The sequence below is a fragment of the Wasmannia auropunctata genome, unplaced genomic scaffold, assembly GCF_000956235.1.
Source record: "Wasmannia auropunctata unplaced genomic scaffold, wasmannia.A_1.0 LD336060.1, whole genome shotgun sequence".
NCBI classification, from domain to species: domain Eukaryota; kingdom Metazoa; phylum Arthropoda; class Insecta; order Hymenoptera; family Formicidae; genus Wasmannia; species Wasmannia auropunctata.
Window position 1 is genome coordinate 2259341 of NW_012026830.1, and position 24479 is coordinate 2283819.

The window sequence follows — 24479 nt, forward strand, 5'->3', positions numbered from 1 at the left end:
TTTCCATTCGATGCTTCAAAATGGACTTTCCTCAAAAGGGAGATATTGATTTTCCGAACCGGGCCACCGTTGTCAGGGAATAGCAGGCAAGAGATGTAGAAAATAAAAATAAGACCAATGCTCATCCGTAATGTGAACTGAAAATATTATTAAAAAGCATTTTACAACAAAAAATAACTAAAAAACAAACAAAAATACGATTTACAATTAAATTAAGAACAATCGAGTTGTATCATCTAAAAATAATAATACAATAATATTATAATAATATTAATAATAATAACATAACAAACCAGTACAAAAAAAAGGAGGAAGAAGAGTGGCTGACAGCGAGAAGAAAAGTGACAGTGTCGAAACGGTATTTCGTTCTCATCTCTCGCGCGCATCGCGGAGCGTCTCATTCTCTTGGTGATAACGCGTTGCAATGCGAGCGCGCACGCATATATAAAACACACGCAGGCACAGTAGTAACATATACACACATACACACACGCATGTACGTACATCTCGCGGGGCTCTTACTTTGGGAGTAATGCGTAGGAATGGAATTTAATCTCTTGTCTTGTGTGCGCGCGCCTCACGGCCGATTATTGACAATGAGAGCGGCGAAGTGGTAGTGATGGCTAGCTGGCAAGGTGGCGCATCGTCTCTTCTCGGTTTTCGCGTCAAACGCGTTAATACGATACAATAACGATATAATAACTGATTAATAAGGATAATAATGTAATAATAATAATAATAGTAACTAAATATCGATAATAACTAATTAATAATAGCAATAATGATAATAATGACAGTAATGTTAATTAGGGATCAACACATGCTTATGTGATATAAATACTAATGGACAGATACCTTGTGATGCCGTCTCGATGGTGCAAACTTCCTTTGTGTGCACCCCTTCCCTCTCCAAATTAATATATCCCCCCCTTCCTAAAGAAAGTTTTCGAATTTTTACGGATGTTCCATTCGCGTCGTTCTCTTGGCATTCCGTCTTTGTCAAGTTATTAAAAAAAATAGATTAAAGGCGCGAAAGCGCGATCGATTAAATGTTGAAACAGCTTGACGAATCAAGAAATTGAAAAAAAAAACAGCTTGACGGTTTGCCCGAGCCGACGCGATAATGGCGCCTAATCGACAGACTAAAATAAAAAGAAACATCGAAATAAAATCGCGATACGATGAAAAATGAGAATCTAAATAATTCTATGACTCCTACGTTCGTTTTTCTCTCTCCGGGCACCCTGTCAATTTCTATCATCCTTGTTCGTCCGTAAAGGTTGTCGTCATGACGAGGACATTCCAATCGGAAAATGTCCAAAATTTGCGATCAAAAATAACATCGAATTCTCCGTTCGAGACGGCAAACGACAGGTTGCGCATAACTGATTCGCGATATGATTCTGAGCGTTTACGCGACTCGAAGATCGGAAATGTTCACGGAATGTCTACGGAATTATTTCTCGGACGAACAAGGACGAAATTCAAGCGACGATCACCTGCTTCGGTAGTCTTTTAACTGCAGCACTTTAATTGCGAAAGAATTAAAAGGATTCACGATGCAATATCTATTTTAGTGCCTGTACCTATGTCAAATATCACACACTGGCAATGTTCATCGGTTGATGCAAAATGTTTTTTCGTACATCATAATTCGCGTGTGTCTCTACCTAAATACTCACTAATTGACAAACGTCGATCATGAGATTCGTAACGTTCGCATAAATGTCATCGAAACATTACATTCTTTTGATCGCATCTCGTATCACTCTTTCTCTTCTGGAAAAGCCATTTTATACTTGTAAACAGTGACTACACAACAGGTACGCTTAGATCACAATTTGTGTTTCTCGAGCACTACAAATTCGCAGTAGATTGATCGAAGGATAAAAAAAATCTTTGGATCAAAGTTCTTAATCGAATGCCACGAATCTTCAGTCCGACTTCGTAAATGTCAGCTCGTTGCTCAATGAAACGTGCAATCAGATTCGACTACCAAATCAAGCGATCACGAGACAGCGATGACTGCGGATTATCTCAGGATCTTCAATTACGATCGATGACGAAACTATTTGAAGACGTAGAAATTGAATTTTAGTTATTTTGCTCGAGTCCCAATCAAATTACAGAGAGTCAGCTATTGATAAATCATTATTTCCATTATTCTAATTTACTATTCTATTAAAAAAATATCTGTCACTGAATTGAAACAATATCCGATACTCGATCGAGTCGTGGAGAATTAATCTTAAAAAATAAAAATTCACTAACTATTCTATGCATAACACATATAATATTCTCCAAGTAATGAAACAAATTTTCCCGTAAACAATTGAGCACGAGAATCCGAAAGCTTTGAATCAGTCCAGGGACTTCCAAAACTTCCAGAATTGATGTTTGGGTGAGCGAAGCAATAATCGATGTAACCAAAGATCCTGACATAATTCACGAATCCTCGTGGCCGTAATAATTAGGGCCGTTAGGGTATGCCAGCTAGCCTTTCTCTCTTCACAATACAGGGAGCGTTGGATGACATCTCATATCGACAACCGAAAGTCGCAACACGTTAATAATAATAGAATAATAATAATAGAATAATATTAATAAAAAATATAATAATAGCAAACATGCACGGAGTCGCGCGGCGGAGACTTTGTGAGGACTTCCGCGATTGGCGATCCATCCAACAAAATATATTATTAATACTCATAAGTTTTTTGTTTCGAGTGAAGAAGACGCCAGCGCAAACCTAAAACGGCTGCGCGGCAGTCGGGTGGGAATCGGAGGGTGGTGATGGTAGTGGTTGGTGATTCTCAACGTTGGTGTTTGGGGGCAGACGATGGTTTCGTGAGAATTTTAAAAACGTAAGCGGTAGCAACAACGCATTCTTTACTTTTTTTTTTAAGCGCAGCGATACAAATGAAAAAGAGAGAAGAAACAAAAGTTGCATCAGGCTGTGATAACATAACTATCGAGAGAATGAGATACAGAGCGAAAAGGAAAGTCTTACGATCGCTAAAAAAAACGGCTAATAGCTACTATATGCGCTACGATACTAACTACGCTAATAAGAAAAAAAAGGAAGAGGGTTTCGCTGTAAAGTGGGAAGTCGGAGAAGACGATGACAATTCGCCTTCTGCTTTCATACTGATGAAGATAGTGATTACGTTAAAACGATTGCGTGAAATATTGCTATGAAAAGCCGAGAATGAGCCTCGATGATCTAATCTGTCGGTATACGCAATCGGTTTTTTTTTCTTTACGCGTAGATCAAACGCCAAGCATCCTATTTCTTTTCTTGAGATTCATCTCTTGTAATACTACACCATTCAGGTCTCTGACGAATTCTCTTGTGATTCCTGTACGTCTCCGCGAATTACGATCTTTATCTAGAGTTTGTCTGCGTTATCTGTGAATAAATTCAGGATCTCATATATTTAAGCGTTAACGTTACTTGGTGATAGTGATTTCCCGCGAATCTGAAATGTATCGCGAGAAATACACATCTTTAACGTGATGAATAACGATACCGTCGATAAGCACTCAGCATATACTCGCCGACAGAAGTTAATAAATTTATCACGTAAATTGAGTGAGAAAAAGTAATTGTATGATCAAAAAAATTAATGCGGGTCAACGCGATTTCGCGATATGAATGACAGAGACGGATGTACGGACTGAAGGGGGGAGCAGAAATTAATTAAAGTAAAACTAATCAATAACAGTAAGTTGAAGAAACAAGAAAAAAAATATAAACGCGCGCGATGACCGTTCAATGACGTTCAACGAAACGCTGTCATAGTTTACGAAATGCATCTCAGGATGAGTTTCCGTAGGAATTGTCGATAATCGTTTACAAAAACCGATAGGCGGATGAGACGGGGGACCGAAGGGCAAATTCATCGGGGATACGATCTATCGATCCGCAACATACAAGATGTCCTGTCGTTCGGTTACTTAGAATCCGCAGGACGATTCTCGCGTCTCACGAATGGATTAATTGGGTCAACTGATCTCGAATGATCAGAACAGTCCCAAATGCGCCCATACACGACATTCAACAATCTTCGGCGAGTCTGCTACCCAAATATGTTGACATATATATTGTATTGAAATATAATGACGAAATTATTTAGTTTCTCTAACAATTTCTCAAACTATTTTCGCAAACGTATCATATATATTAATAACACATGGATCAATCTGACGTCTTTATGCAATAAGATCAAACAATTGTCCATAGAAGTAATGCACGAACAATTTGGGAAACAAAATCGTTTAACAAAGACCACAGATGTGTTGACGATGTACGAGCTAATTCGAAGCTTACCGGAGTAAATAAGATATAAATAAGACCATGCAATACTCGCGGCAATCAGTCTCGTGTCCCATGGGACAAGGATCAAACCTGTTGAAAGATGGTTTTGCGCAAAATCGTTGGGATTTCGCGTGGGATCTCAAAAAAAAAAAAAAAAAAACAAATCTCTCATAAGATGTAACAACGAAACGGATGTTCGCGTGATAAACGGACGTTCCCCGCGAACCTCGCACGGCATTTGGAGGGAGACATTTCGAAGCGCGATGACCGGAAGTGACCCGAGCGCGACGGTCGCGATCGACCACCGTCGAAGAGAGTAACGAAAAAAATGGTAAACGCGCGTGGGATTCGGGCACGCGTAACAACCCGATGTGTGTGTTAGTTAAGTGTGGACCATGTCGTCGTGACGAATGGAAACGCGCTTCCTGGTGTGATCGTCGGACGAGGTCTCAGAGAGAAGACTGTGGTTAGTGTGGGGAAATGGGGATGGGGAAGTGGGAGAATGGTAACGGACGTGAAGGGAAGAGGATCTCAGAAGGTGGAAGGCGAGGGGGGAAGTGACTAGCGGCGGCGAGCTCTACAACTAAACAACAACAACAGTATTTTCAGTATTATAACAACATTAACAAGTAAGTCATCGCGTACGCGCGCGCGTATATACGGCGCGTACGCGCGAAGAAAGGAGCGCGCGCGAATTTTTCGGGGCAGGGTTGATTTATACGTCCTCTCTCTCTCTCTCTCTCTTTCTCTCCCTCTCTCACTCTCTTTTTCTTTCTCTCTTTCTCTTATTTGCGGGTCCTAAACAGCCCAGCGTCGCAAGGGCTCTACACACAAAGCGTTGCGCGTTTCTCCTCTTTCTTTTCGCTCTTTTCTACGCGAGATAAAGAGGGACAGCTCGCGGAAGCGCGAGGAGGATTATCGAGGGAAGCGCGCGCGTGCTTTCTCGCATACCGTCGGTGATGTCCGTCGTTCGGCAGAGTCCACAAGAGGAGCGCCTCGGGAAAGTGTTCCGGCGAGGGTACTCCCAATTTTCTTGCCACGTGAACGACACTCGCTCGGGAGTCGGTTCCTTGAGAGTCATGTATGGAGCAATAAAAGATGCGCTTCTTTCTCATGGTCGGCGTGAAACGTCTCGTAGGTGGGTCGAGCGAAGAAGGGTGATGGGTACAAGATGATGACGAAGGTGGTGAGTTGAGCGCGCGAGCGTTGGCGGTGAAGCGGACGTAGAAGAAGACAGGCGAACGTAGGTGAGAGGAAAGATCGATGAGATCGTGATGGCCACGCGACCGTCTAACGACGAAGAGCGGCGATGGTGATGGCGATGACACGATGAAAAACGTTGACACTGGCGCACGACGATCATCGTCGTCGTCGTGACGCGTCACTGCTCTACATGCCGATCGGCGGTACCTGTACATAGCGGTATATGTACAGCCGGTAATCTTTACTGGCCAATACGACCGAGCCGTCGTCCATTAGCGCCACGTCGAAACACTGCGCGTGCTTCACCTTGCTCTCAAGGGCCGAGACCAACTGGCCATCCTGCGTGAAGATGGTCAGATTGAAATTATTATGATTGTCCGCTATTAGTATCTCGCCATGCGTATTGATGCCCACGCCGATCGGATAGTTGGTGATACCCTCACCGCCGATCTGCCGTAAGTAAGCGCCCTCGTAGTTAAAAACCTTGACACAATGGGCGCGATTGTCGCTGATGAAGATCTCCTGTTTATCGTTCACCACGACGCCGTTCGGGAATTCGAGGTGTTTCGAACAGCCGAACTTTTGCAGAACATTGCCGGCCTGATCGAAGATGATGACGCGCATCACTTTGCATTCCACAACGACGATTCGTCCCTTGGAGTCAACGGTGACGCCACGCGGATGCTGGAGGATGTTCGCGCCGAATTTGCGTACAAATTGACCATACTGATTGTAAATCTGTATCTGATGAGTCGGCGAGCGTTCCGTAACGATAATGTCACCGGACGTCTTCACGACGGCGACGCGATTTGGATAGAGCAATTGGCCGTCGCGTTTGCCACACTCGCCGAATTGAAACTTGAACCTGCCTTCCTTGTCGAAGATCTGGATGCGATGATTGTTCGTGTCGGCAACGATGATGTCGTTCTGCGCGTTCACCGCGACGCCCGACGGCTCGGTGAACTGGCCCTCCATCACGCCAAACTCACCGAACTTACAATGGTAGATCATCTTCTGCCGTTTGATTTGTGACTTGGGCGGGAATATCGCGGTGGACATCAGTTTCGTAGTCAAGTCAAGGACGGGATCGCTTGGTGGGGCGTTTGTCGCTACGGATACCGACGGCATCGCGAAATGGTCGTTCGTCGTCCCGACCGGATAAGTGTCACTACCGCCGTTGCTCCATTTCTCATACGGATTGGCATTCATGCCGTTTAGATTCACGTCGCTGATCGTCGTGGAGAACGGGCCGAGGCTGTTGGCCGAACTGAAACGTTTTGAGATCACGCTGCTGACAGTGTCGATCGAGGAAGGTGATGACGACGAGCCGCAATTCATACTGGAGGAGATCAGGCCGTTACTGTAAGTCCGATCTAAGAGGAGACTGCCCAGAGAACCGGCGCCGCTTCCGGGCCCGTTGCTGATGTTGCTGCTACCGCTGCTACCAATCCCGTTGCTCGACAGAGCAGTAGGTCGCGCGATAGGCGGCTGTTTGCCGATCGAACCGGCGTTGTTTTCACTGTTACTATTACTCCGAACATAACCGAAAGTGTTCCTCACTCCCACTTGTATCGCCTGATAATTACTGACAAACTCAAGGTCCGCTGTCTGATTGGCTATGTCTGTATTCGGGGTGTAACTGAGCAGTGACTGGAGCTTGGCTTCGAGGATCTTCTTGACCATGAGGAAATCGGTGATGGTGGTGACCTTGGTTACGCGCTCAACGAAGTCGCAGGTTTGCATCATCTTGTCCGCCATCTCGTTAGCTCGTTGGGAGAGCACATTCAAGGAGATTTGCTTGGTCGAGAACACTGAGTCGAGTTCCTTCAGCAGCTCTTGCTTGCGCTCATCCAGCATCGATCGATAGAACTGAAAAGTATCGTTGATCTCATTCTGCGCCTTGTGATACTGCACCTGCAGCACTGCGGTGTTATGGTCCGTTGCTTTGACCGCCGCACGCGCGTCCGCCGCCTTCGCGCGGCACTCCTGAATGATCCGCGACAACGCCTCCAGCTGTTGCGTGCCTACTTCCGAGACGTGAGCACAATCGTGCAACGGCGCTGGATGCTCCGCCACGGTGCACTCCTTGCAAATTGGCACATTGCAGCTTCGACAGAAGTACTTGATTATCTCCTGTTTGTGTCGCGTACAGAAATGTATCTTCTCGGCATTGGGCGCATTGTTACTGTTTCCGGTGCCGTTGATAACTAGATTGTTACCACCACCACCTCCGCCGCCGCCGCTGCTGCCGTTACAGGCGCTTTTAGGCAATTCTGTCGTCGCGGTGATTGTGCTACCACCGCCACCTCCGCCGCCACCACCGCCGCCATTTCCACCGCCGCCACCACCGCCGCCGCCGCCGCCACCGCTGCCGACGGTCTCCAGCTTGGAGTCGGCCAAGTTCAATAACCGGTGGCCTTCGAAGCAGAGCATAAATTGATGTGCCATCACGCAATTTGGACAGAGAAACTGATCACAATCGTAACAACGCGCTACTGCGCCAGCTTCAGTGGACTTGCAGCCGGTGCAACGGATGCGACTGGTGCCACCGGTGCTACCCAGCCGGCAGCGCGGGCACGGATCTTCGCCCGACTTTGGTGCGTCGAGGCACAAGTCGCAGCTGTCGACGTCGCAGATCGCCGAGTCGCTAGCAGGCGGCGAGCTGCCGCTCACCGTTACTGGGGACAGCGAGACCGGGGACCCGAGGGAATTTGCGCGCGATTCCAATGAGGGTGTCGGCGAGGCCATCTTCAGTCAACCGGCATCCCTGCAAGCAGAAAATCATCAACGTTTATATATCGCTACATTTCGTAAATTATTAATTATCATTATAAACTAATTTTTCAACAAAAATTTTATGTCGGTATGTAAAGGATTTTCACAATTATTAGTTCTTTTTCATTTTAAATAACAGGATTGTTAGCGAATCAGAAAAAAAATATTCCCTGACTTTTCCCGGTCACTTTTTGGAAAAATTCTGACTGAAGCCAAAAAGGAGCACTAAATAAAATGATAAAGAAAAAAAAACATTAAACATTTTTATTCTTGCCGCAAAGAGATATGAGTCATTAAGTATAAAGATACCATAATATTTCTGCTCTACTGACTTCATCTTTTATGAAATATGTACTAATACAGATAATACGCATCTATTAAATTTGATTGAAATATGTTTGTGGTTTACTATTATTATTTTCAGACTGTAAGATTAAAAGAGAGAGGTGAAAACAAAACTCCAAATAATTTAAATCATCTTGTAAACTCTGGAATCATTAATAAATCACAGAATAAAATCGAAAATAACAAGCATAACACAAAAATAAGTATCAAAAATTGAATCTGTGCATGCTATCTGTAGCATTAGTACAGCATTATTTTACTTATTGCACACTGCTTATTGATTTAATCATTTCATTAAAACATTATGTTCTATTAAAATGATAAAATCGTTTTCATTAAAAACTTTTTATCTTGACACTGCATATTTTCAATATTTGTATGCGAAACAAAGATGAAGGAATTTAAACAAGAGATTATTGACTCTCACAATAAATTCGTTCGTGTCCAAAAAATGCATGATTACTGAAACACTGCAAATACTTAATAGAGTCGAACCTCGATAACTCGAATCTCAAGGGACCAGCTATAAAAATCTTCAAGTTACAAAGGTTTTGCCTTCGAAGTTCGAGTAAAAGAGAGTTAACATTGAAAATTACGGAAGTTTTGTACGAGAGTTTATAATTTATAATGGGTTTTAAAGTAAAAAAATCCGAAATTTTTTGAGTCGGTTTTCGAGTTATCGAGGTTCGACTGTATAATTTTTTATAATCTTGCTGTGAGTGATTTGTGAAACATCGTTAATACTATATCTTGATGTAACTTTTGTAAAAGTTATAGAGTTTTCTTTTTTAACTATGCCGGTTAATGATTTTCTGCAAATTGCTCACTGCAAAATATAAAAATCATAAAAATATTTACAATGTAAATAATGTTTCCTTAAATAATTTTAAAAATGATATTTAATCATTTTCAAACTTTTAACAACTATATTTAATAATTTTTTAAAAAATAGTATAGTTTAAAAATTTAAAATTTACAATAATTTAATTTTATCTTAAGTTAATACATTTTTTTTAATTCCCCGACTTTTCACGGTTTTCCCCATTTTTTAATTCCCCAATTTTTCCGTAATATCCTGGTTTTCCCAGATCTCCAACAACCCTGAATAAACATGTTTGCATGTGTACCTTTCTCTCTCGGTTCTCTTTTCAGAATTTTAATTTTCCATCTGATTGATGATTAGCCCTTATTAAAATGTCATTAATACCGCATGATGTAACAGATTGTACCTATATATTTCTCTGTTATATAAATCGCGCTTGTATAAAATGAAATTTTAATAATGGCACTTCGTTAAGAGAATAATGTGAATTTATCTGTATATTTCACTTCGTTCAAGAGAGAGAGAGAGAGAGAGAGAGAGAGAGAGAGAGAGAGTTCGTAATAACGAAAGAATATCATTATTATTTTGCGTTCTATCGACTATACTATAGTATCAACTATATAATAACAGCATAATAATGTCGTAATGTTTATCTATCTATCGGTTGCTCCCGATAGAGCCGGCGTTGTCGTTGCGATTAATCGTTATTACGGCGTTTCCTATCTTCAAAGGTCTCTTTTATTGCGATTCCCACGCGCACACGTCTGGCTACCTCTCCACCAATCTTCCCCTCCGTACCCCCGGAGGCGCAGCGGTTATTCGCGCGGCTCGCGACGAGCAGGAGGCTTCGGTCCCTCTAATTAAATCGCTCGAGCCGGACGGCCATGTTTCACCTGGCAGTCAGAAGAGGAGAGAGATCGGCCAGAAGTGGCCGGAGGAAAGGGAACGACGCGCGCCGGCGGCGAAGGAAAAGGAAGAACGAGGGAGGACTGGTATAGACCGCGAGTCCAAGGTCACGAATGTGAAGGTTATCGTACTTCTCTCCCACCCGGTCGAGCGAATTTATCGGATACCGTGCGACGACACTAGCTTTTCCACGCTCGGGAGGAGGAGGAGGAGGAGGAGGGGGAGGAGGAGGAGGAGGAAGAGGAGGAGGAGGAGGAGGAGGAGGAGGAGGAGGAGAAGGAGGAGGAGGAGGAGGAGGAGGAGGAGGAGGAGGAGGAAGAGGAGGAGCAAAGAGAAAGAGGTAACGCGTCGAGGAGGAAGAAAAGAAAATGAATCGAGAGAGAGGAAGAGAGAAAGTATTTTTCGATGTGTCGAGCTCGTCTACGTGAAAATATCATTTCTCGGAAGCTTCGCGCTTCAACCGACGTTATCCCGTCTCATCGGCGCAGAAAGACTTAATAAAGAAAATAACATGACGTTTCCTTTTCCCTTAAAATCGTCTTCATTCGGCTTGTTTCATATTTCTTAATCGAGGTGAGCGGTCGAAATCCGAGCCGTGATATTAGAAGCGAGATAGCGAAGCCGCAGAGGAAGAGAGGAAGAGAGAGAGAGGGAGGGGGAAGAGAGGAAACCGCGGAGGCGAGGAGAACAAAGAGCATCTGCTCGCGCGCTCCAGGAAACGCTTCTGAAGTTACTGCACCAGCGAGTCCTCGCTCGCGAGCGCGACCAGCGCGCGCCGTCTTCGTGCAAGAATTTTGATTAACTCCCGAGATAAAAGGTGAACGCTCCTGAGGGAAGCGTCCGTGGAGCCCGAGGTCGCCGGAAAGCCGCGTTTAACATACCGAGGCCGAGGAAGTCGCGGGGAACGCGCGGTAAACTCACCGAAAGCGAGAATTCACGCCATTGTGAAGAAACCTCTACGTATAAAAATAGCATGTACACACGTAGAACGCCGTTCGGCTGAAAATAACAACGCAAAAATGCACGTACTAAGTGCGTGTATTTTTAATGCTTTAATAAGAAAAACGAATTATTTACATTGATAACTAATGGAAGCTCTTTCAAACTTTTCCCCTGAAACCTCGAGAGACGAAACAGATTTTATATGAGATTTATTGAGATTAGATACAATTTAAATATCGGAAATATGATCAGCTAGCTTTGATATAAAACCATGCGGAGTGCATGATGAAAAAGGCAACGGCAAATTGTTAATATATTATATGTTATGAAATATTAAAGATAAACCTGTTTACATATTACACTGAATATATGCAATTTAATAACCAATGTGTGTAATTTAAATGGATAAGCAATGAAAATAGCGATCATGTTTTTTCGTTTATTGTCAATTTATTTTAGCTTTTTGAAATAATATCTGAAATACGTTAAAAAAATATATATATGACTTTATATAAAAAATTACTATTTTATCGTTTACACCGTTTTTTTTCTTCATCTTATAACATCTGTCTTTGAACGTGCACGCCTCAATTGTCGAGGATCGTCGAGAAAAGAATGGAGAACGGTTTCCAACGATCGTATACGTATGACAAATACCGCGACGGGATATAACGAGGGAGGAAGAGGGAGGTTAATTCTTTCTCGCGCGCGAGGGGATGAAGCGCGTCTGAATAAAAAAAAATGCGACGGGGATCAGGGAGAACGGGACGCAGGAACGTGTCCTTGGCGAGGATAATTCCCGTTATCGAAGTACCGTTGCATTTTCGAACGCGGATCGCAACCCCACGGTTGAATGCACCGTGGGAAGGGGTGGCGGACGGCGCGTCTGGTTTCCATGGCAACGCTGCATCGACCGCCCCAACCCTTCGAACCGGAGTTGTTCCGACGAGGGTCGAGTCCGTTGCCGCTCGTGATGGTGGTGGTAGTGGTGGTGGTGGTGGTGGTAGCGACGGTGGAGCGGCGGGAACCAAGGGGGATGGCAACCGCCCTTCGGGAACGGTAACCGTTGGTGCATCGCCCTTCGACGCAGCCCGGTAGTAGTGCGTGCTTCTCTACGGGGTGATCGAAAAGAACCTTCCCAGGATATACCCAGGGAGTAATCGCGAAGATATGGTCAGAAAAAAAAGAGGATCTCTACCAAAGTTTTTTTTTCTCTAGCGAAAACGAAGCTAAGATTTTACAATGTTAATATCGGTTATCGTTAATTTTTAAAAGTCTATTGATTGTAATATTCTTTGTAAAAACGCATTATACACCGTTTGCTGAGCAATACACACTTTTACAGATTTTTCTTTGATGGATTATTCCTCGGTGGCAATTTAAGTAATGCTTCGTAAATTTATTTAAAACTTTGAGAAGCTGGCGCTCTCCCTTTTTTTTCGACTTTACTATTTGAAGGGCTTAACTCTTCTTCAAACTTTATAACTTTTAAGAGGATATATATTCCCGATGGGGATGCCTTCGGAAAATCGTCTTCCAATTAATCAAACTATTCGCGAAAATCTACGTTGACGAATCTACGCTCACCGGGAACTTAAGTGCCAAAGGTGTCCATAGTGTCGGCAAGACTCACATCGAGTGTACAACCCGGGGCGTACATTCTCGCGTGTACTCCGGCCGGTAATTTCAATGTCACTGCCGGATGTTTCTTCAGCCCTAAACGAGGGGAGCGGTCGCCACCTGCCCCCTCCACCCTCTCTCGTTTGATTAACGTTATTTTGCTCGACGGGCGAGCATCGACCGCGATCGATACACGGCGCGCGGCGGTGGCGGTAGCGGTGACGATGGCGTTGGCGGTGGCGCGGCGTGCAGCGGCGGTATAGTCACGTTTGCGAGCCGAGGAACAAGGAACGAGATGAGACAGACGGAGCCGAGCGAAAAGGCCATCGGCCTGCGCCGCAGACGGATTGGTAACGGCTGCGGCATTGCGGTTATAGGAAAGGTAGGCGAGCGAGCGCGAAGCGAGCGTGATGGACGGATAGGAAGGGAGAAATTTATTATACCTCGGAGCCCCGGGGCTCCCAGGGCCTCGTATATTTAACAATAACGCGCGATACGTACACGTGACAATATCCGAAGAAATATATACGCGGATCTATTCGTTTTATGTTCAAGCGTTCGTCTCTCGCTGATGCTCCGCTTCGGAATAAGATACCTTCCATTTGATGATTATTAGTTTATTTTAACATTATTTTGCATTTGATAACGCAAGTTGACTTCTAGTGTCCAACTTCTGTTTGTCATTTAATTTGTACTGTTCTCATTATATTATATGTAAAGAAAGAGAGAGAGAGAAAGAGAGAGAGAGAAAGAGAGAGAGAGAGAAAGCACGCGCGCGCGCACGTGTGCGTTGATTATTGATTATTCTGACTCCCAATAAAGAACAAGTTAACAACATCAAATAAATAAATAAATATATACATAAAGTAATTAAATAAGAAAAAAGTGAAATACATTTAACGATGATATATAAATTAATAATTGGGAATTGTAATTATATCTGCGTATAACTTATGAAAATGTATAAAAGATGTTCGAAGCTTTGATATTGCAATATTAAATGGAATAAAATATTTCACTCCTGAAAAGAGGAAATATTCCAGGATTGAGAAAAGGATACAATGAGACGGAAGCCTGCCAGACGCCAGATCGATCGTGTCTGCGTGCCGGCATCGACAAAGGAAACGAAAGTGGTTGTAACGAGATCGTTTAGGTCCCAAGGATGCCAAAGAATTTCTAACAAGTGGGGAAAAGGGAAAATTTTTGCTTCAAGATTTTGACGAATAAATATAATTTTTATGTTAAACCCGTTTGCACGAAAACCGTTGCGATTATGATTATTACATAACAAACTTATGTAATTCAAGAATTTGTATCTTTATAATTGATGGATTTATAAAATCACAAAATATAAAATAATATTCTATGCTTTAACGATTTTTTGAGTATAAATTTAATCCATTAATTAATTATCAAAGCTAATAATGATAAAAAGCATTGATGGAAACATACGCGACACCAATAATTCACACAATATTAAAAAGTTGAATTGTGTCGATTGTGTCATCTTACATTTTACGGCTTCGATTGTCAGCAATTTACAAAGTGGAGCGTGCGTTTGAGCGCGATGATATTTCTGTTAACGTTAAATCGAGCGAGTACTTTTCACGAGTGGAAGCTTCGAATCCTCTCTACCCGTCGGGACTTAAACCCGCCGGTGCATTTTGAACGTTAAAGTGCATCAGCGTCACGCTTTCCGGAAGTGCCGGTCGTTTCGCTGCCGGTGGTTTACGAGCGCGGAGTGGTTATGACGCTACGCGGACGACGTTCCGTTCCGCATGCGGAATACGTAGGAGGAGGTCACTGCACTGCGCACCACTCACGTCGGCAGAAGGTCGCCGCGAGATCGATATGAGCGCGTTGACATCCTGACCATTCCGTCAGGATGCATTTATGAAAGCAATGCACTTAAATCTCGAAACGATAAAGAAGGTTGAATGACCTCCATTGCAACAACGTTACAATGGGGTGATTAAATGTCGTGTCGAGTCAAATGAACGAAACACGGAAATTTGTCTCGTAGTGCGCTACGAGAATATGAAATAAATCTTATCTTATCGACATGGGAAACGGTAAAAATATACTTCTTATCTCGTAACGCGTGAAGAATATCTGCAGTAAAATGCATAAATTTTACAATCAGCTAGATACCACGCGGAAATTATTAAAGAATGAGCGTTTCTAGAAGGGGTTTAAAAAAAAAATTTAATATCACTATGCATTAATGCGCATCAAAGTGCAGTTAATATATAAAAAAATAAATAGAAAAATAATCCATTTTTAATTCTAATAAGTAATTTTTTTTTTCAAAGTACGTATGTTTTTATTCGCATCTTGAAAAGGAAATGAACGAGACGAAAGGAATATTGATTATTGAACGTGGAAAAGCAAGGAAGTCGCTATACGGCCATTTCTCGAGTCGTTCTCGAAGTTCTTAGTTGGTGAGACCAGCGCTCGAGAGCGCGGTGTACCTAGAAGAGGCCGGAGAGTGGAAACGGGCGTGTGACGCGTATATCAAAAGCAGAGAGAGAGAGAGAGAGAAAGAGAAAGAGCGGAAGGGAGGATGAGTGGAGGAGAGGTTCAAGCACCATTTGACCGGTCTCTGAATCATCGTTAAGCGACCGTTACACGATGGCTCGTTAAATCGCACGGCAATGTGGGTGGGTCGGATAAATCGCACGTCTAAGGAGAGTTACATTGGCAGAATTGTTTTCGCGCGCGGTGAAACAGCGCTTGAGGACAGAATCGGTCGCGATTTCTCTCGTCGCGATCGTGACCTTGCCTTTGAAATTTTGGTCAACGTTGCTTGCAATACATGAACTGGGCATGAACTTTTCCAAGCCGATTAAAAAAGAACTCGTCCGTTCTTCCTCTCTTACAGTACTCAAAAATCAGCTTTTGAAAATAATTTGTAAATAAGAAGTAAATGGTATAGTTTAAGTTTTTCACTGTAAATCATCGGGCGTAATAGTATTTTTATAGAAAAAAATTTATGATACAAATGTTTTGTGTTGACGAATTTACAAAATATATGTTTCTGCAAGATATTCTTAGTTATTTCGTAATATTTAGGATATACGTAATAGTCTTGAATGATCTATTGAGTGTAATTTGCATAATTTGTGATGTATAAGCATTTCAAAACATGCGATAGTGTTATATCAATCGTTACGACGATACCGGGGTGATACGTGAACGTATGACGTGGGAGAACGGAAGCCGCTAATTTTAAAAACAAGCCCGAAGTGCTCTCCTTAAGTAAGATTTCAATTAAGACCATCAAGTAATTAGTGCTACTTTAAAAGTCTCGGATCGGTCTCGACCGGTTAACGGTTGGCGTGTCGGATAGTTCACTGTCGCTATTAGATGACGAAACTATCGTCTTGTTTCGAAATATATGTACATTTTCACATTTTAAGCTTATTACATAAACGACGTTCGAGGAATTCCATTTACAGATACGTGGAATTATTTACATTAATTACGGAAGGATTATTAGTCTTTGCGTCGGTGCGCATATGACGTGTCTCGGAGGTATTACTATACTTTCTACAGGCATTTGTAGACGACCAGTTCCGTCGAACGCGCAGCGTTTCGTTAGCCCTCCGAGTAATCGCAATTACCAGCCAGAGCACGTTTCTAAAAACGCATCGCGCCATTATGGAACGTGGAAATTAAGTTGCATGCAATCATCGACAATTCTTACGCTTAACGCGGAACTATTTACGTAATATCGTGTCATAATTGAGGAATCGATACGGTTGGTTCGACGCCCATTTTAATAAAAGCGGAAAGAAGAAAGGCGGATATGTCTGCTTTATGTGACACTTTCTCAAGAAGCACGTAAAGTCGACGTGTGCTAGATAGACGATAGATATGTATATGCTCAAATTAGACGTTTGAGATAAACTAAAAGATTGTAGATATTAAAAGTATAAGGAATTTATTATTAAATTAGTAAATAACTTTATATATATATTAAACATACCAAATAAAATTATTTAAAATGTCACCATTGTAATTACGTGAATGTCGAATCGTTCTTATTACATGTGGATACAAACGATGCATTTTACACGTCAAAAAAAATCGGTGAAAAGCTAAAGTAGCTGCAGTAATTTTTTTAGAGTAAAATAAAAAAAAATTAATAATAATGGTATTAAAATAGATAAACATTAATGATACAACTGTTAAAATGTTACATATTTTAGACTTAAAAGTGAGATTTTTACGAGAAATCAAATAATATACTATAATATATTATTTTCTTTTTATATTTATTAGTCTCTTAATAATAAAATCTTAATTTCTTCAGTTAGTTATTTTCTAAATTATTTCTCGATGAGAAAAAATAATACGCACATCATTTCGAAAATAACACGAATAATATTGAATGTTTCGTGACATTTGTCATGAGGTACTAAATGAATAACAGCCAGCAAAAAAAGAGACGCAGCAGAGTGCATTTTGCTTTTTCGACTTTATATGCGAATTTACGGCGAAATGGCGCTTTAGAATGTTTATGTCGTAACAAAAATTTTACACAAAGATAGACGTTTTAAGAGAAGAAATAAGAGAATATGAAAAGCAACTCACAAGAGGCATCATCGGCAAAAAACGCACACTTGTAGAACGTTAATAATTGACAAAGTTTTGACTTTATGTTCATAAAATATTGGACAACAACCTTTTCTATCTAGGCTAAATTTAATCTAACGTACTCTAAATCTATGATTTTCAAGACGATCGAAATAAAGATTAATTCGTACAAATTACGTAGCACGGTCATAATTGACATAATTAACATTTCAAAAAACGACAATTGTAATTTGAACATGTCATCAATGTTTTCCACATTTGTAACTAAAAAAATGTGAAAATAACTATTATGTGAGTGACATGTGATTGTCAGGTACACTTTTGACCTAATTTAATATTCCTCGAAGTAGAAAATTAATTATCTCAGCGCGATAAAATCATATCTTTAAAACTCCATAGAATTTTCATTATTCTAAATTTAGTACTTTATAATGTTTTACACGGAAATCTCTGTGCTACATTAAGCCTCTCTCTCTCTTTTTCTCTCTCATACCTCTCGTGAAATAAGAGAAGAGAAGAAGAGGATATCCGAGGCTTCCTTAATAGCTATTGAAACAATTATGTCTAAAGGAAGCATCAAACAACATTATGCTGTCGCCCGCATGCGTCATCTTCTTATGTTTGTAACCACATGATCGAGGGTCTTGAAGAGAATCTCGAAGATTCTCTCTTACACAAAATCCAAAGATTACGAATCTATGTGTAGAATAATCAAAATACGATAAATATATTTTTGCGTCCGCTAATGTGCATTAAATATAAACAAATTAATCGTACAATGCATATACTTCAGTTTTCATATACAGATAGTTTTGAGATATTTTCAATTTTAACTTTAGAATGTAAAAACCTATTTGTACGTAATATTTTTCTCTTATTTTTATCACCTTTGCCAAAATTTATAATCCATTTTCAGATAAAATTAATTTCATAAATTTCTAAAGTTGGTATAAATTTTTTAATTTATATATTTATATATAATTATTTATTATTAAAAAATTTTATTTAGAAAATTATTCTGTTTTCTAACTATTGTATTCTACATATCACTGAATAATAAAAATAATGAATAAAATATATTTGTGTGCGTTTATTCTATTGCATATATTTCCTCTGTGTATTTTATAAAACAATTAAGAGCTCGGTTTTATGCAGTTTCAGTTTTAGGAATAAACCTACTGTGAGAAGAAAAAGAAAGAGAGAGAGAGAGAGAGAGAGAGAGAGAAAGAGAGAGAGAAAATAATACATAATGCGTAGAACAATTAATTCCACAATTAATGATTGCAGAGAATTTTAACATTCGCCCATAACGGCAATTCTCTAGCTAAAGATAACAATAACAAGTTTTATCACCGCGCATATTTTTCCGGGTCGCGAAACGCGATTAAGGTGCTCCGACTTCGGAGCAGGCCGAGCGTATCATGATTATTACTCCAATTAACATACGGCCGCCGCAATGCTAATTGCTAATTGTAATGCGGTTCGTTGCGCTAACAGTTTCTCACGGTGAAGTAGTAAAGAGCGATCCGTACACTTCGTATTTAGGATTACCTGCATTATACCGTAGCCAGTTCCGAGGAGAGCCCAAGGGCTCGAGAATTTATGCAAGCTACTTGCAAATTACACGATCTATCGTATAGACTTCTGTGCTATAGAGGAATAAACGGGCCAAACGATAATGAAGCCTTTGACAAATTTATTGAATATTTCTTGATTAATATGCCAAAACATTGCGAGAAAAACCTCTTCTATTTTCGTTCCAATCTATTCTTCTCTTTTAGTTTCATATCGGCGTTATATTTTTACGTAATTTCAGTTGTAAAATTTTTACGAAGAAATTCGATGAAACGTAACAAAAACATTTATAAATGGCTTCAAGCTTCAGTGGGCGGGATAAATGAGAAAGAAGAAAGAATTGAGAACTGGGAATGAAACGAGACTAAATGCGGTAAGAATGATCCTAAAAGAGCCTTTGCACAAAAGACATATATATATTTTCTCGTCATTAACTCCGCTTTTTTATTTCCCGGTATTTATAGTTCACGTTTTCCATTTTAAACGTTCGGACTGTTTCTTGCTTCTTCCGTTTGTCCCAACCAACGGCCGGTAGGACCGGCAGACACATTTATATTAGCATTTTTATTACATTTATCATGCATTATTTCGCGCTGACGAGAATTCCGGGGCGTTTTTCCCCGTTTCGCGTCACGAGACGCATTTTGTGAACGCGGTGAGAAATTTATGGTTGCGGCGAACCGCGGGCAGGAAATGTTATGTCGAAGCTCATCTCGGCCTTGCGATCAATCTTTCAGCGATGGCCGGCGGCCCCTGAAATTTACTTTCGTGTTACGTTACACACCATCGGCTACAATGTAAAACGGAACGCAGCAGCGATACGTACGGGGCGTACGGCTATGGGAACATAAACATGGGATGTAATTTTAATGAGAAGACACGCTGCGCACGGCACAGCGCCCACCGCCGCCGCCGCCGCCGCTGCGCGCTTCTCCATGCTGAATTCCGCAGGTTTATTAATTTATGGAAGCTCGTTCCACTTATTGAAGACGAGAGATCGCCCGGAGCTATTTTAAAGCACAGGAAACCTTCCCCGTTAGAACTTTCTTAATTACCTTGTCCACGTGACGGGGAGCCATCGAAGTGTCTAACTACTTATTTATGCATTAGCGGTATAATCGTTATGCATGTAATAGTGCTCGAGAGTCGATGGAGTTCGCCGTAAGATGATTCGCACTAAATATAGAAAATAATAAAGACTATCTTCATCACGATACTTATTTCGTATATGGTAAACAATTAAATTTTCGAAAACCGCCTGTTTAATTCAAAGACACTGAAGAGTAGGCACTACAAATTCAGACTGTGGCGAAACTCACCGGGAATGACAAGAGTGTGCCATAGAACGATACACATTTTATTCGAGAAATATGAATTATTATCGTCAATATACACATTTTTGTTTTGTTGCAAATAATTTAATTTATGGTAGCTCAAAAAAGCGAAATTCGCATTATAACGACAATCTCCAACGGCGCGATCAATCATTGGCAATTCAGGCAATACTAGTCACATATTAGCGAGTAACACGCTGATGTGCTATTTATGATATTCAGCTTTCTAAAGCGTCGTGAAAAGAGAGGAAATTATTTCTGACTCGTTTCACTGCTGCGAGGTTGTTTACAACGACGCACGTTGTGTCAGAGACATCGATCGATATACCGGGTACCTACGATATTTATAATGTTAAACGGGAGTCCAGCTCGCTTATTTATGGCATTACGCAATGTTCTAGATTGCTCGTGCGACGAGACACGGTTTTCACCGTGAAAATGACGTTACTGCAACGGACACGTCCTTTCCACAGGCGGCTATTAACGCTAATGCAATATGTTGCAGAAATACAACTGATTACATTACACACAGAATATTATTAAGAAAACATTCAGTAATGCTAAAATACACAGCGTCAAGTATTACAGACAGAAGAGAAAAAAAATGTTGACCTCGCGTTTCAAACAAATTCAAATGTTGACATTTTTGACAAAAATCGATTATGCAACTTATCTCTTTTTCCCGAAGAGACATTTCTTTGTTAACTTTGTTACATATGTGGAATGTGCTATTTTTAAAATTTCGAAATTTTGAACTTAGTTCCCTTAGTTCTGTCCCAAATATCAAAGATTTCAAAGGCTTAAAGTGTCATAACCTTTGAACCTATTGAAGCATCAAACTTTTGTATAAGGTTCTAAAGGTTCTGCAACTTCAAGAAATTCATATTGAAGCTTCAAGATTCCAAAATTCTAAGACTTCAAGATTCTAGAAGATGTAATCGCGATCTCTTCCAGATTTAATATTCTAGAATTTTTATACTTGTAAGACGCAAGCATATACGAACCCCTTTGCAGCATCTATTGTGTATTGCACAAGAATTCATACATCCGTAAGCATCGTATTCAAAAAATAATGTGAGTTAATTTTACGTAATAATTTCAAATTGCCAATAGCAAATCGATATATCGACAGTGTTCAGTAAGGATACCGTTGCTAAGAGAAAGTTCCATTTTCGAGAGGTATTCATAATGCAATTAATGTTCCCAGTCTGGCCGATTTTCCGCGATGCACAATTCATTCGCCAATATTAAATGCGGTATCATCCATCGCGTTTGGACGAAAGGCCAGCCCGAATTCTACCAGGTGGGAATCGATAGAGGCTAAAATTAGCTTGGCGTACTGATTGGCGAGAAAGCCGAACAGCCGGAAACGAGATCAGCGTCCGTTAACAGCACGGGATTCCGACGATCGAAAATTGGATATGAGCAGTTTTAGTACTTTCGGAAAAGTTCTTTGCACAATTGGACGACTCGTTTGTGTGGAAAAAGCAAAGTATCTCTAAATAAAAAAATTATAAATAGATTTTTAAGATTTTCAATTAAAAAAAATTATTTTTTGTGCCGCAAAAATATATGTGACAAAATGACATATAAGTTTTAATATATTTTCTAGCACAAAGCTGTAATTAAACTGAGTTCTCCAAATTTACAAGCAAATAAACAAATCCACCAGAAATGCTTTTTCAGCTCAACACGGATAACGCCGCTCGTATGATGCTTTTCGGCAAAGCATTTCTCTTTCCTCTTATTGCTAGAAACGTAATTACGTTGGAAAACAAAAATTTTTCCCTTGGCCTATCAACGCTTATTAGAGAGGACAGCCACGCGCTGTCAGGGAAAATTTTATTTTTTGCGGTCGCTCACGTCTGGGGACCGGTGGTAGCGCCGTGGTAGAAATAATTAAACGCCGCGACGCGCAGGTCTCCTTTCCATTCCCATTTCTTTCTTCACCGTCTGTCGGAGGGGGCGTCGCGGCGCCCGACGCCCGGCGCCGTACGCGCTGACAACACGTCCCCCCACGCGGGGACGAGAGAGAGAATCGTACAACGCACGCGATCCACACGATCGATATCATTGTCACTATCGTCAGAGAGACGCCATGATTGTGAAACCAAACTGTGATAGCCTCGAAATCTCTTCCAGACATTAGTTTTTTATTTACAAAGATAAAACGCAATTATCTCAGAAAATATTTTTAACCGAATAACTCGAGACGGAGAGATTGAGTCACGCTCGATCGATAGAGTTCTAAATTTAAAAGATAATGTCTATATATAAGGTTTCACAACACACACACACACACACACACACACACACATGTGCGAGAAGTGCATCTAATAAATTCATGACGTTCCGCGCATGATGAATCGCGCTCCTCAAAGTCTACAAGAGATGTATTTCTTTCTTCGTTGACATGCGGTATCTCTCGTTCGTGCTTTCTTGCGGATGAAAGCAAGCGCGAGTCTCGTATTAGCTCGCTCTGTGACCTTCCTGCTTAAGCAGCCCGTATGGTGCTCGGCCGCGTGTTGTTCTCACGCGGGTACATCCCTCTCCTCGCTAAAATAAGCCCGTATTTTTAGAACGTCCGCGCGTATCGCGTAGGTGCTGCTTTCCCTGTACATATGGCACCCGTGTCCGGAGAGAGAGAGAGAGATATATAACTCACCTCCCTACGCGACCTTCGATTTTCTTTATTCCCGCGCCCGCCTACGAATCTTTTGATCACGAAAACCGCCGTGAGAAAATTCACCGCATTGAGGAACCCACGCGCGAATTTCCTGTTTCCACCTGGTTATCTTGACTCGATAACGGTGAACGATGAACATATCAAGGAGAGGAAGTACCGTTATGCAATACAATTTCTTCGCTAAATTAAAAATGAATAAGAGAAGCAGCGGAATAGAGTCGCGTAATGTAATTTTAAAGTATTTTAAAGTATAATACAAGATTAATTTTTCAAATGCCGCGCAAACGAACCTTAATGACATGCGAATGCGAGCCGATGTCACGTATGAATTTCAATAAAACAACTGTAGAATAGACTCGAATTGCAAAAAAGATCAATCGAGTCACTCATTCTAATTTCGCGTAATAAGAACAGCTGCCGTCGTGCGGCAAGAAGGAAAGAACTTGGGAGTTTTTCGTCTTCCGGGCATCCATCGGCTCTCTTCCATTCACTTTTCGCTGCGTTATCGTATAATTTGTGCAAGGAACAGCCGCGGGCCGCATTCGCCACGGTATCCTAAGCGTGCATTAAACCGACGAGCACGAGATTAATCCGGAAATACTGCTAACCAGCGCGCGGCGATTTACGTATATTTATGCGCCTCCGGGAGAGGTATCTTCCCCCCTCGGCAGGAGGCGCATGCACCTTGCAACCGACAACTCGTGGCGATGAATTATCGCCGGACGACGACGCCAACGACGGCGGCGGCGAGGGATCGCGTGAGTCACTCGAGTAACGGCGATACCGGCAATAAGTTTGTAATACATACGTAGCGCGAGAGCCGCGCGCGGAAAGGTGGTGGTCCCCCGGCGGAATAGATTGCGAGCCATTCGGATTCCGGAAGATCTTGCGAGGGAATAACACAGCTTGATTCTAACCACACGCGTCGAACCGATCATCGCGCGAGCGGGTAGCAGCGCGATCTCCACGCGTCCGTAGAACGCGATGTGGAAAGGCCGCAGTATCCCGCAGCTCTCCCGATCATTTACGACTTCTTAAATTAGTAGCCGATTCGATTGGCACGTGTTTATATCGCGCGCACGGTTCTCGTGAACGCACATCGTCATGCCTGCACGACGCTGTAAAATCTTCGGGCCCGATGAGAACTGGATTACGACCGCACCATTTGACGTTCGAGAGATACCGTTGATGCGTAAAAATTAATACATGTGTTACAGGTATCACGAGAGATATACGATCAATTACCCGAAGCGCACGCCGCGCGCGCGGGATTACAGTATTGCTGGCGAATTTATTAACATATCCCTGTCTACCATATCACCGAAGATGCTCGTTAAGAGATCTAACGGCGTT

The 24479-nt window shown here is 41.6% G+C and overlaps 1 protein-coding gene across 1 annotated transcript in view; it reads right to left on the reverse strand.

Moving 5' to 3' along the window:
• Positions 1 to 361: 361 nt before the first annotated feature.
• Positions 362 to 24479, reverse strand: part of LOC105450560 (brain tumor protein) — a 50922-nt gene continuing 26804 nt past the window's right edge. The window contains exons 2-3 of the mRNA XM_011690487.1: positions 7888 to 8288; positions 362 to 7827 (exon numbers count right to left, since the gene is read on the reverse strand). Coding sequence (XP_011688789.1) covers positions 5708 to 7827; positions 7888 to 8269 — 2502 coding nt within the window. The 5' untranslated portion in view covers positions 8270 to 8288 and the 3' untranslated portion in view covers positions 362 to 5707. The remainder of the gene's footprint in view (positions 7828 to 7887; positions 8289 to 24479) is intronic.